At 41.0% G+C, this 14,631-nt stretch overlaps 1 protein-coding gene across 2 annotated transcripts in view; it reads left to right on the top strand.

The window, feature by feature from the left end:
* The window catches only part of VCL (vinculin), a 56,277-nt gene that overhangs the window by 7,523 nt on the left and 34,123 nt on the right, over positions 1–14,631 (top strand). For both annotated transcript variants that reach the window (XM_064145540.1, XM_064145539.1), the window contains exon 2: positions 8,890–8,960. In XM_064145540.1, coding sequence (XP_064001610.1) covers positions 8,890–8,960 — 71 coding nt within the window. The remainder of the gene's footprint in view (positions 1–8,889; positions 8,961–14,631) is intronic.

Genomic DNA, 14,631 nt, shown 5'->3' with positions numbered 1-14,631 from the left:
CATCTGCCTGCATTTCAGAAGATACTTTGGGGATACAAGATTATTTGCTGTACAGAGAGATGAAATGTTGAAGGCAAGGTTGGATTTTCTTTTCAGTTACAAATATTTCAGCTGTAGTTAGCTCCTTAAAACATGACCCTAGTGTCTTAGCAGCTCAAAAGGGAACTGTGAGGGGAAAGCCCTGTGGGCGTAACATGTGGGAGTCAGTGTAATTTGTTCCTACTAGTTGCAGGCCCTAGTGCTATATAAGAATATTAAAACCCAGGTACAGAATCAGAGGGCAAAGCTTTCTATTGTATGCCTAAATAATTCAAGTCTACTGAGGTACGACTTGTACTTGCCCCCATTCTGAGACAAGAACCACAACTTTCTGTTCAACTCTGCTGGACAAGTCACTTCAGCAAAAGATCTTTTATTCTGAAGCAAATACTTTTCTGATGTTTCAGAATACTTATTTACTTAATGAATTATGGGTGACAAATAACAACACTGGCTGATGGAAGGGGCAAGAAGGGAAAAAAGCTCTTTCCATGATTACTGAAACTGTCAGCTAATATTGACTTGTAGTTAATAATCATTTCTGTGTTGGAAGAGTTTCCCAGTACTCTGACTTCATGGGTAGGGTAGGAAACTGACGATTCATGTCAGAGTTCTGCACTAGAGTGGAGGGAAAAAACAGTGAGTTATTCCAGTAGGAAAGTTGTATGTCTTGTTCCTGTTTTGCTCAGAATTGTTGGAAGAGACATCTTGCAATAAAACTGTGTTGCGTTTTTCATCAGTGGTTACATTTGCAGAGTAGCAAATGTACCTGGTCTTTCACGGAGGATAAGTTCTCTTTATGCCAAACATACAGTGTGTCTTGGACCTGTGTGTGGGTTTAGTCAAGTACAGTGGTATTAAACTTAGTGTCTGAGTCTTTGCATGAAGTACAAATGCAAGCCTGTCCCTGCTTATAAGCTAAAGACTGTATGAGGAAACAGCTGCAGAAATTAATTTCTTAACTGTAGGCACAGAATTGGTTAAATAACACTTATTCCTGTCACTCCTGAATTGATGAGAAGTGTTCTGGTCTGTACTGGATAGATCACAAGTTTAAGTAACTGTATGAAGGCAAACAGTAATGACTGTTCTCGTCTGTCTTGCTTTTGATTTGTTTGGGGTTTGTGGTGGTATGTGTAATGTTTTGGTTTATTTTTTCTTCAATTCTCATCAGATAGTTACTATCTAATGAAAGGAGCAGGTGCATCAAAACAGAAAGCTTATTAAAGGCTGAGCCAGGAAAGTCCATATCCACTTCCTTGCCCATTCTATTCTTACAGCCTTTTTCTATGTATCGGCTCTTCAGTTGCAAAGCAGTCTGAAACCCCTGACAGACAGAGACTCCGATAAAAGCTGTCATCTGGAACTTTAGTTATTCCAACTGAATTGCTTCCTCTGCTGTTTTAAAACCTTTTACTGAGTTCAAAAGGGGCTGCATATTGCAGCTGTTTCGGAGGAGGAAAGCATAGGCTAAACTTTCCGTTCTTATGCAGGCCTGGTTTTGTTTGCCTGTACAAAGACTTCGTCCCAAGGAGCAGAATCCAGATTCTGATCAATCTGATGATCAGTACATGTGAGAGCCAGCTAAATTGCAAGAGGTTGTGGATGAATCTGGTTCCTGGTGGCTGCGGTCACTTACTTTTTGTACAAATGGCCTTCTCATAAAGCAGAGCCACAGAATGTCAGGTTGGAAGGGACCCCAAGGATCACATGACCCAAGCTTTCTAGGTCATAGTGTAGTATAAATGAGATGTCTGAGCACCTTGTCAAGCTGAGCCTTAAAACTGTCCCACGTACTTTGCTTTTTTGGACGAACGTGTGAGTAAGAGGAGAACTTGTGTCTACGGTATTATCTTCTAGTAATGTGCTCAGGTATGTATACATTTGCAGCAGGATTGGTTAAGAGGTGCTCTGAAATGTAATGGTGATTCTCACAGGTCTGGGTACATGGAAATGAACCGAAAGAGCTTTTGAGGTCTGTGTGCAGCTTGATATGAGACACGCTTTCTAGTAAAGTAAAAGTAGTTAGTTGCAACTGTGAATCTCATTTGTAGAGATAACTGCTGTATTTTATTTTTCCAGGTGTTTTATATATGCTCAAGGGTTAGAGCTGACTTAGGATATTTGACTGGAATTATAATGTCTGAAAGTATCTTGAAGTTGCAAGTACTGGTTTAGATGAAGAAACTTTCTTTTATCAAAAGAACTCAGGGTTCGGTCTGTGTTCTTGTTTCCTATAAGTTGTATATCCTCTAGTTAGCTGAGCCACACAAGCTTCAACTCTCCTGCTGACAAAGTTAGACATTAGTAGCATGAATGAAAGTCTTTTGGTACCCAAATAATAGTGCTTTCTAGTCTCCATGTGGGTCTAATTTCATAGATGTGTATTTTAACTGGATGGATGAATTTACTTAGCCTCAAGCAATTGAATTTGTCTTAATCACCAGTGTAGACAGGTTAGGTCAGTGTGCTGCTATTAGGGACCAGATGGCTCTGACGTTCTAATGTACTTGACTTATGGCCACATGACTGAAATTATACCCTGCTATGCCTGGAATGTAGTCTCTGGAGTAATCATGAGAAAACCAGGCAAGAGTGTACTGCTTCCGTATTAATAGAAAGGCAAAGTGGATAGACTTTGCTTCAGCAGCCTCTTTAAATTCAGCCCTTGAAGGAGAAGTGGCCACATTGACTGGTGTCACTGGGATATATGAGCATTGTTCATTTGCCCTAAAATAGAAGCAGGATGCGGTTGCCTGCATCTTTGGACTTACTTTTTGGTCTTTGATTGCACTGGCCTGTTCACCTGAGGAGAAGTAGAAAACTTAAAGCTTCCCCAACTAGTGTTAAACTCACTACTAGCAAGTGACATGTCAATCACACTTTTAATTCAAAGCAAAGTGAGAGTGGAATAAGAAATTGAAAATTGCTTGGTTGAATGCCTCCTTTGAAGGAAAACCAAAATTTTGTTTAAAACAAAACTGTACCTTGTTACTTTTTTTTCTAATATGGATTAGATTGTGACCTGCAAACCTGTACTTTTTGTTCCTAGAAACACTTCAACGTTGCAAACTGAACAGAAGAGACAAGCAGAAGATTCTGTCTTTACTGAAAGCTGTTTGTCAGCTGATGATGATTTTTGGGTGACTTGTCAAGTTTAGATGTGATCAAGAAATTTCATGGTGTACCTCAAAGCATCTGGCAAAGTTTCATACCTTGCCAGAATGTATGCAACTCTGTTTTGCTGATGTGACCACACTGTAACTAAGGGTCAGGGTGTCATAAAACAACATTCAGTACAACAGCTATTTCCAAAACGGCAAAGTGAAATAGTCTGAAATGCCAATGGATCTACTTGATACCGTAAATAAAGACAAAGGACAATGAAGGTAAACAGTGAAGTCCTGTTTTGCTTAGTTCTTGCTGCTAGAGCTCCTTTTCAAAAGCTTTCTATGTGATTTAGCTTCAATTATTTGTTTCACAAAGGGAAAGCTGAACAATTGTGAATTAATTACTAAGTCCTTCCTGCCTCTGAACCCACTGAGACAAACTGTCTCTGAACTCAGTTTGAGATAAAGGGCCTGCTTTTTAGATCTTCAGTGGACAAGCCTTGTGAGGTGGGATGAACTCTTTGAATATAGGATAGACAATTACATACCATTAACTTCAATATTTTTGTTTTCTATTGTCATGTGTGATTAAGACCCCTCAGCATGTGACCTGATTTCAAAATACTTTCACGTAGATGTAATTTGCTTGGGCCATGTTGCACTTTTAGGTCTGGACTGAAATGATCATCTATGTGAGCAAGCAGTAGGTATAAATTTGGTGTAACTTCCACGTATTTCTGGCTCTGCTTGATGGATGGACAGTCATGCAGTCTAGGCCAGTTATGCTTCCCTAAACTATGGGGTGCAGGGAGAGGACTGGCAACTGTTTTGACATGGATTCTAGACATGGGTATGCAGTGTATAAACTGTTGTCACCATGAAGCTGTATCAAATACTTAAGCTTATTTTTCAGGACAGACATCTAATGTAATTGAGAAAGAAATTGCAGATAATTCCATGGAACTGCAGATAATTTAATGAAACAATTTTTTTGTGCAAGATTTAATGTTCCCATTATATCTCTATTCTTACTTGAAGCTTGCAGAGCAAGTGTTTTAATGTAAGGTGACTATATATGATCACTTTGCATAGTAGGCACTTGGGTACATTGAGCAGAACTCCTACAGTTGCTTATTTCTTGGAACAAACAAACCTGGGGTCCTGCTAACATTACAGACAGGCCTGTGTTCACTGGATGATCACGCGTGGATAGTTCTGAGCTCCTTGCTACCTCGGAGGGTTGCTTTAAATTGGCTTCTGGAACATCAGAAGAACTAATTCTTTTAAGATTGTATTGCTTTTTAGCTGAGGAAATCCTGTAAATTGCAAGGAAAATATCATCGCATCTGGTGAGCTGTCACATGGCTATTGTGAATATAGGCCTTCAGGGGAGCCTTAGTTTGAAAAACCCCAGATACATGAAACTATTCCCAAATAAACTTTGGGCTCTTAGGCATTTGCCTGTTTTATTCTATAGGATACGTGCAGTACTTTGGAAACTCTAGACACTGAGAACTGAATATTACTGGGTGTTTCTGGGGTCTTAAGAATATTCTTGGAGAACTACAGAGGCTGGAACTATTTCCTTTTGTTAGTGAACAGCTGTTCTTTGCTGTAATCGGCAAGCCAAGAAAAAGGGCAAGGTGGTGGTTGTGCCAAGTGGTTTGTCTAGGTCCTGCTGGTATCGTCAGCAAACTTGCTGAGGTGGCACCCTATCTTTGATGTAGACAGCAAGACAGCGAAGAGCACAGGTTCCAGTAGGGACCCCTGAAGGATACCACCTGTCTCCTGACTCCATATGGATGTAAAGCTTTTGACAACTACGCTTTGGATGTGATCACTCAAACAATTCCTTATCTGCCCCTCAAATTAATATCTCTCCAGTTTAGAGAGAATGCTGTTGTAGAATACTGCCTCAAAGGCTTTGCACAAGTCCAGATAGATGACATCAATTTTCTTTCCCTTATTCACTGATGTAGTACCTCCCCTGTAGAAAGCAATCAGATTAGTCAGGCAGACTTACTCTTAGTGAAGCCGTGTAGCCTGTCTCAAATCACCGTGCTGTCCTCAATGTGTTCCAGTGTAGCTTCCAGGAGGATCTGTTCCATGATCACCCCAGGCATAGAGGTGAGGCTGACAGGTTGGTTATTTCCAGGGTTCTCTTAACTGTTTCCAGTCACCAGAGACTTTACTTGACTCCGTGTATTGTGGAGTGTGGCTTTGCAACTATATTAGTCAATTTCTTCAGAACTCTGTGCTGCATCTCATCAGGTCCCATAGATTTATGTATGCTGAGGTTCCTCAGGTGGCCCTGAACCTGATCTTAACTTAGTGGGAGGGATTTTACCCTGCTGGTCCTCACCTAGTTGGGAGGGGTGGGGAGCAAGTTTGCCAGTGAAGACGGAGGCAAAACAGTTATTTTGCATCTCAGTCTTCTCCTCCTCTGGTTCTAGTTCTCCATTCTCACTTCTCAGAGGGGTATGCTACCTTTAACCTTCCTTTACTGGTTGTTTTCCTTTTGCTTTGCCATGGAGAACATAGTCTTCAGTGGGAGGCTTGAAATACTCTGTTCTACTAATTAGAGGCAGATAAGAGTGCATTACACTTGCAAGCAAGCTTAACAGTGAAAAGTAGCAGAAAATCTATCTCTTCCTGGTTCTTCTAGCTGTGTTCTTAGAAGGCTTTTCAGTGGTCATATGTCCTCTGGCTTGTGTCCCATTTCCTTTAAATTTCTAGGTTTGTCTGACTCTTCCTTGATGTTGAGTAGCAGGGAAGTAGTGCATTATTGATTTGCCTCTAATATTCCAAGAATCATGGAAATTAATAGGATGGGGAGAAGTTGTAATGATGAAACAGTCTTGCTTAATTTCACTTCAGAGCTTCCCATACTCCGTGCTGCTCTGGGCAGGTACAGTGTTGAAGTTCTGGTCTCTTTCCTGTGCTAATCAGTGCAGTTTGTTTGGAACCATGAATAAAGGCCACTTCAGTATTACTTAAAAGCAGAAACTTTTGTTCTATGGAGGATGCTGTTTCCCAGTAAGGTAGGGTAAGGTTTTGTTAGGAGGTAAGAACATCTGAAACTGCAGTAAGAATTCTGTGTTTTCTACATGTGTGCTGTTGAATTTGTATTTCCCAGATAACTGTTCTGTATTACCATGACGTTCAACAAGCCACCTGTCTGAAGTGGAGAATGTATAGGAAATTAAATTCATAAATCTTCATTGCCTTGGTATTGGAATATGGAGAAGGTAAAATTGATTCAGTCTCTACCTTACTTTACACTCCCATGTTTGAAAGTAAGGCTATGTAAAATTAAGTCTGAAGAAACCAGAACTTAGTAAAACAAAGTAAGAAACCAAACAAAAAATACCTCTAACCACAAAGTTAAAAAGGAAAACCCACAGAACTCTTCTGGGGTTAGTCACGAGTGTGCCTTCATGTTTTGAAACTTTGCTTGTTCAGTGATATGCAGAGTGTGTGGTTGTTCTGTTCGTGCCATTGCTGGCTACAAATGCAAACAGCAGCTTCTGGGAAGGTTAATAGCTATGTAAATAGAAAATGCTTTCTTTCAAGACACAGTGTTTTATTTTTAGATTCAGTGAAGCTGTACTGTATTGGTGCTTAAAATATGGTTTAAAAAGTCCTCTAGAAGACCTTAACTGAGAACTGAGGTCTTGTGCAAGCTGCCTGAAGTCTTGTCCTGCCTGTGTGCTATATAGTGCTGAAGATGCTAGAGGAATGAATTTTTGTTCTGTGATGTACTTTGAAATGTCTTCGGAGTTTAGGGCAGCTTTGAGATTCTAAGTCCCTCTCAAAAGAGTAAGTGGATTCAAATACTTTTTTACTGTCATTTTTAGGCTAAAGGTACTAGCTAGCCTTGGCAAAGAATGTCCATGTGTGTGCATGTATAAGTAACTACAGTGTGTGTTAGATATCTGTCCCTAATTAGTTGATAATGCTTGAGCAGTGAGTTGAAATGTGTCTTTTTACAGGAAGACACTTGTGTGTTCCAAGCTGAATGGAGAAATGCTTTTTTGTATGATCTGTAGAAGTAACTCACTTGTGATGCTCAATGTATTGTAACTTGAACAATTCTTGCTTGGTTTTTCCTGACTTCAGTATAAAATAACAAGGATCAAACTGAAACCCCCTTTCTAAACTTTCTTCTTGCCGTGTTTTTAAAAAGCTGTATATCCTCAAATGCTTTCTAAATCAACTGGACTACATGCAGAGTGGTGTGGCTACAAGAGAAATCTCAAAGGTATGCTTCTTTGGAAAGAAAGTTACTCCACACTTTCACCTGGTGACAGCCTTCTGCCTGAACAGTGTAATTAGAAGTTCCTGCACATCTTTTCTTTGTCGTCTTTATCATGTTCATGAATGTACAAAGAAGAACAGACTTCATGAGTAAAATGGTAATAATTAGAACAAAGCAGGCATTTCTTTGTTCGGGATCTTGTAACTGTCCCAGAAGACAGGACAGACAGGGCTGGGGGATAGGTTGAACTGGATGATCCTGGAGGTCTCTTCCAACCTGGTTGATTCTATGAGCTGCGTCTGTACTTCTGAGGCTTTGCCAGCAAGTCAGGGTGTTGAAGCAAAACTGCAATGCTGTGCACTAGAAGGGACCATGGCTCTTAGTGAGCCTACAATGAGCATGGGACAGAAACCTGTCATAAAATTGAGTGCTTGTAACAGCCTCTCTGCTCTTCCATCATTGCCTCTAAGTATATGTGATTACTTGAGTCTAGTACTAACAGACTGGAAACAAAGGGTAAGCTATTTTATGTGAATCAAATAAAATGCTAGGCTACTCTACTTCTGTAAAGTCCCCCTGAAAAGGACCAGACTAGGACGAGACAGATTTTTGGCAAGCAGTACAAATGTGCAAGGAAGTGGTGCTCGTTGAAGGGCTATAGAGCATTAGAAGTGGCAAGTGCTCCGCATACTGGTAGACTGCAGGCTCTGTCAAAACCCAGGAAATCTTTAAGCACCACTGATCAGGGATTTCAGAGCTATCTTGTCTAGCTTGAATAGGCCTGGCAGCTTATTAACACAAACTAGTGTCTGGGTTAAAGACCTTCTGCTTTGTGATGCCTTTATGAATAGCTTATTCAGCTGGAAAATACAGTGAACAAAGAAGCTGGAAATATTTTGTCAAGTTGGTGATCTCACAGTTCAAAAAGCCAGCTACCAATTATAAAGACTTCTATTGTATAACATAAGAGCCAATGTGTAGCAAACTCCAGGTCTTACTCTATTTTTTCCTTTATTAGCTTCTGCATCATTATTTCTGCCTAAAGAGTAGTGTGAATGTGGATGTAAGGTGTATTCTCTGTAACTCAAGTGTTCTAATAGACTAGGTTGAAGGGCAAAATAGGGGTAATGTGTTTTCACTCTGAAAGTGATTTCTGACTCAAAGGGATTAGGAGGGAGAGAGGGAAGCTGTCAGAGTTCTGGAGTTGTGTACAACAAAATGCAGGAAACAAATGGTATTGTTTCTATTGGGCAGGAAGAGAGTGGGAAAAGGGAAAACTGTGTCTCGAGTTTGACAGGTGCAGTCAGGAAGCAATGGCATTAAACTAACCACAGTAAACAGTCTTTTCAGAAAGAGAAACAGCAACTGTAGTCAAAAGAGCTCCACGTAGTAGAAATCAGTTCTCTTTTTTTGTTGCTATTTCTTTTCATATAGACTTCACAGTGAAATTCCAAATCTGAAGTATGACTTCTTTTCCTGCAGGTTGGAAAAGAGACTGTGCAGACAACAGAAGACCAGATCCTGAAAAGGGATATGCCACCAGCATTCATCAAGTAAACTCATTTTATTGTAAATCTTCTATTGTAGGTACAGGAAACCTTTCCCAATGAAAGACCTTTGCTACTCATTTCTACTGTACAGATGAGAAACTGTTCTTATGTTTGAATAACTCTTTGGAGTCTTGAGTCTGATGTTAGTCCAAAACAATCTTTCTGCCAGCAGTGACTTTTCTGTTTATGTACAGGTGCATATCTTAACCCAATCAAGATAATAACAATGGTACTTACGTGCTGTTGTAATTAGATGTAACAGTGTCAGAGATGATGTGCTGCTCTCAAATCTTTCCTGTTTTTTTGGGAGGAAAATTACATTTGTCAGTACAGGCAACTGATGTATAATGTAACTGCCTGGAAATTTAAGATATTTAGTGGTGACTGACACTCCATGACTTGGGGTCAAGGACAACTGGCTTTATCCTGCCTTAAGTTTTAAAAATTATGTATCTTGTTGTGGAATTACTAAACTTCTTACAGCCAAATGACAAACTTCTAAGTGGCCTCTCTGTTGGCATTGCCCAGTGTAGACAGAAAGGATAAATATCTTATTGTGTTTCTAAACACAAAATAGGCAGATAGTATTTTCTTACTTGACTCAATGCTTTCTTGTTTTGACTAAGATAAAGAACAGAAACTATGTTTAGAGAGAAAATTCACTAGGCACTGAAAAAAATATTTACTCTGTTGCATTGTAGGTTGACAAAGTGAGTAACAGAAAAGATGCCTAGGACCAAATGTTTGTAGCGTAAGAGTTCAAGAATTAAATAGCTCAATTGTTAGTGAGGTACGGGCTCTGGCTTCAGATCACCTGCTATGTTAAGGTGATGCAACTGCCTGAGATTTTTCTAGGGGAATCTGGGGAACAGGAAGGTCTAACATATCTGAAGAAGATGCCTGGAAATTCTATACTAGAGAAGGGAATGAACAGGTCTCAAATACATGAGGTTTGTTTTGAGTAAACTGACTGTGTTTATGTGGAGGGAAGTTCTGTCTTACGAATCCAGAAATATTAGAAATGGGGATAAGGGGATAGACAGGTTAAAATATTTTATTTCTTGATGAGCTGCATACAAACTTGCAGTTTTGATGCTGCTCATCTTCTAGCATGTGTAGAATTTTTAGCTAATTGAGCACAAATTTGCTTTCCGTAAGCAAGAGATGAAGGATAAGAGATTGCTATACTGTAACAGTCCTAGATCAATGCTTAGATTGTGGAGACCTAAATCTTTTATTACTGCAGAAATGTGCTACAAGCACTGCTGAGTAGTACCACTTTGTGCTGGGTAAAACATCTTTTTCTGCAGCAAGATATGGCTGCTTGAATTGTGATATAATGAAGAATGGTCATCAAAGCTTTCTGTCACAGTAACAACACCTACTTCACAGGTTGTTTACTTGGTATCCTAGATGCAGTAACATGAATTAGGAAGGTCCAATGGCCTTAATGAATTATGGTCTATTGCATTTGTTCTTTGGTAAACTTGGAGTTCATATCAAAATGAACTAGCATATCTCAAGGGAGGTTCACCTTCCCTTCTATTCTGCCCTGGTGAGGCTGCATCTGGAGTACTGTGTCTGTTCTGGGCCTGCCAGTTCAAGACAGACAGAACTGCTTGAGAGAGTCCAGTGGAGAGCCACAAAGATGATGAAGGGAATGGAACATCTCACAAGGAGAGAAAGAGGGAGCTGGGGTTCTTTAGCTTGGAGAGCTGAGGGGTGAGATCATCAAAGTTTCTAAATATGTAAAGGGCAAGTGCCAAGAGGATGGAGCCAGGCTCTTGATGATGCCCACTGACAGGACAAGGGGCAGTGGGTGAAAATTGAGGCATAGGAAATTTCCTGGTCACATGAGAAGGAATTTTTTCACTGTGGGGGTGACAGAATGCTGGAACAGGTTGCCCAGGAGTGTTGTGGACTATCTCTCTCTGGAGATCTTCAAAACCTGACTGGTTGTGTTCCTGTGTGATCTCGTATAGGTGATCTTGCTCTGGCAGAGGGGTTGGACTAAAGGAGTTTTTGAGGTCCCTTCCAGCCCCTGACATTCTGTCATTCTGTGGTTTTACAAGTTCCTTTTTAACACTGTTGGCAGCACGGGTGCTGGTATCTATGTAGCTGGAAGAAGTGACAAGGGAGTTACAAGAGAGTGACAAGCTGCCAAGGGAGTTTTACCTTTTTCCTGTATTAAATCATTTAAAGATGGGATTCAGATGCAGGTCGTGAAGAAGACACTTTAATTTTTTTTTTTTTACCTTTATTTCCTATATCTACTAGGCTGGATCAGTGCTGGGCCCAGTCCTGTTCAGTATCTTTATTGATGATCTGGACGAGGGGATTGAGTCCAGCATCAGTAAGTTTGCAGATGACCCCAAGCTAGGAGCAGGTGTGGATCTGTTGGAAGGTAGGAGAGCCCTGGAGAGGGACCTGGACAGGCTGGATGGGTGGGCAGAGGCCAGTGGGATGAGTTTTAACAAGGCCAAGTGCAGGGTTCTGCACTTTGGCCACAGCATCCCTAAGCTGTGCTACAAGCTGGGGCCAGAGTGGCTGAGAGCAGCCAGGAGGAAAGGGTCTGGGGGGTACTGGTAGATGGTAGGCTGAAGCTGAGGCAGCAGTGTGCCCAGGTGGGCAGCAGAGCCAATGGCATCCTGGCCTGTCTCGGTAGCCGGGTGGCCAGTAGGACGAGGGAGGTTATTCTGCCCCTGTGCTCAGCACTGCTCAGGCCACACCTTGAGTGCTGTGTCCAGTTCTCGGCCCCTCAATTCAAGAGAGACATGGAGGTGCTGGAACATGTCCAGAGAAGGGCAATGAAGGTGGTGAGGGGCCTGGAGCACAATCCTTTGAGGAGAGGCTGAGGGAGCTGGGGCTGTTTAGCCTGGAGAAGAGGAGGCTCAGGGCAGACCTCATGGATGGCTACAACTACCTGAAGGGAGGCTGCAGCCAGGTGGGGTTGGTCTCTTCTGCCAGGCACCCAGCAACAGAAGGGGACACAGTCCCAAGCTGTGTTGGGGGAGGTCTAGGCTGGATGTTAGGAGGAAGCTGTTGGCAGAGAGAGTGATTGGCATTGGAAGGGGCTGCCCAGGGAGGTGGTGGAGTCATGGTCCCTGGAGGTGTTCAAGAAAAGCCTGGATGAGGCACTTAGTGCCATGGTCTAATGGACTGGTTAGGGCTGTGTGCTAGGTTGGACTGGATGATGTTGGAGGTATCTTCCAAGCTGGTTGATGCTATGATTCCATGTTTTTTTCTTTCCTGAGAGGAGAGATTTTTGTTTCTAAAATGTTAGACAAATGTGTATTCTTGAACTTTAAAAGAGAGCTCCTGCAGAACTTGTGCTGGCACATGGTTGATGGGGTAAGGAGCAGTGCATGTGTGATAGCACCTTTTTCACTCTCTGTTTTGCCCACTGGAAGGAATCACTAGTTGTGAGGAAACCAGTCCTGAAAGATGACTCTCTTCTTTTTCAAAGCTTAAGTTTTGGTGTGCATGAGACTTGTTTGTAATAAACTTATGTTAGGGAAATCTGTAAAGTATTCTGTAGGAGTACGGTTGTGCAGCAAAATCATTTCTTGCTTGTGGAAAAGCTATCATGCATCTCTGCTTGCAGCTGACATCAACCACATTGAAACTATTGACCTAGAGTTAAAAAATGCTGTGTTCATTGTCTCTGGAGAGTATGAGTAATGCATATAACTTACATCAGATGTCCTGCAAGTGTGTTCATAACACTTGTTATACTCGCCTTCTAAAGAAAGAAAGAGGTAATCTCCAGACAAAAAAAATAGGGTAACACCCAAGTTGTTTACATGGAGGGTACAGACTTGTCAGAAAATTGAAGCAAGCCTTACTCAAGTGTCAAAGGCATTGTCTGGTATTTTGGGGCCAGCAGCTGTGGGCAAAGCAGAGAGAAATGCTAAACCCAGAAATCTAAAATGGTCCTTTACCATAAGCTAATATTTTTTTTCCTCCCTTCACACTAAGAAAGGAACATACTTGACTGCCAAAAGAAACATAACTAAAAATGCTATAACTTGTCTTCTCCACAAAGAATTTGGCTGGTGTAAAGATAGCTTTATTATAATCATATCTCATTTTTTTTTCAACAAAGCTGACTTGTTTTAGATTGCAGTGTAACACAGAGTTGAGAAAATTCACCACAGCAATGAACCTGTACTTCTTCTGAGCGCATATGTTTTGTGGTTCATCTCAGCCAGAATTCTTAGGTTTTTCAGTTGATTTTGTTTAAAAAACCAAACCCCCCCAAACTGCCTTTCCCTCCAAAGTTTTGTTTTTCCGAAGCTGCATGCTTGTCAGGAGATGCAGTGTGTCTGTGTTCTAAACACAGCTTTGCTGTTTTGTAGATTGTGTGTACCTTCAGATTCTTGGGGAAGGTTGTGTAAAACAGACTTTGTACATGCAAGTTTACTTTTTGGAGGTTCAACTCTACAAATCGTGGAATAAAACTTTGAGTCTTCAGAGACTTTATTTTTCTGTAATTGTGGTGACTTCTAGGGTATTTTGTGTTTACATTGGTTCTTTTCGCTACAAGTGCAAAGTCAGCCTTGAGATGATTATTAGCATTAAACAGATAACCATGAAATGGAACTGTAGGAAATGAAGTACTTCAGAGCTTGCAGCTCTGAGATGGCTGAATAGTAGTCCCTTTCTTAGCAGAGTTGAAAGGAAGAGATGTGAGAAGCGAGCGGGGAAATCTAATTTAGTAAAGTCAATTGGCTTTGCTCATACAACTAAGTACGTGGCATAGTAACGAGGAGACCATTCCCACTTCCTTTGCGGATGTTCTTCTGTCCTTTGTCGTGCAGTTGTGAGCTAGCACCATCTAATGTGCTCAGCAAATGTCGCGCTAAATACACAGGTCACGATCTGGTCAGCTGCCCAGTTCCATCTGCTCAAAGGAGTCGTTAGCTGAAAACCTTAATTGCAGAATTTTTTTTCCTGTAATAAGTGTCTTATTTCTAGTGTAGTTAAATTTAGATGTAACCATTACATTCTGCCTTTTAACGAGGAATGTAGAGGAGAAAATGAAGCAGTTGTTGAACTTCGCAATGGTACTGAACTGGGAGTGCACAACTGAAAATAGGATAAAAGTATGGCCAGGTGGTCAGTAAAAAAATGGGCTGTATGACAAGCATGACAAAATTGTAAGAGGTAGTATTGCTCTAGCAAAAAGGTTTAATGTTTGTTAGGACCTAATGTAGTTTGAATGAAGGCAGCATTCACGTGCATAGAGCCTATGTATTAGGCTACACTTAAATTTCTGTTCAGTGGGACAGAATCAGGAAAGTCAGTGTACTCAATACCTGCAGCTGAGAGTGGCATAGCTAATGTGGAACTGAATTCTGTTTTTCTAAGCTGTGATGAAGTAATTACAAGAGAGCAAACTCAAAAGCTTTTTGCTGTTCCAATTCTTGAAATTTAAAAACTTCTAAGTATCTTGATGGAACCTCACTTCAGAGCTCACTTGCCTATCACAGTACCTGCTGCATTGCTCTGGTTATGTACAATAATACCTCACAAAACCTAATTTTTGTTATTAAGTCTGGAATTGAAAGCTACGTTGGAAATAAGGCACAAGATTTAGTGATCAGCTATTGCTGAAAAAGCTGTTTGTGTTGCAAATATTAGTGCTCTGAGGAACTGCATTAAAGCTTCAAGG

Source organism: Pogoniulus pusillus, chromosome 6, assembly GCF_015220805.1.
Source record: "Pogoniulus pusillus isolate bPogPus1 chromosome 6, bPogPus1.pri, whole genome shotgun sequence".
NCBI lineage: Eukaryota > Metazoa > Chordata > Aves > Piciformes > Lybiidae > Pogoniulus > Pogoniulus pusillus.
Note: the sequence above shows the minus strand (reverse complement) of the source record. Positions and strands in the feature narration are given on the sequence as shown.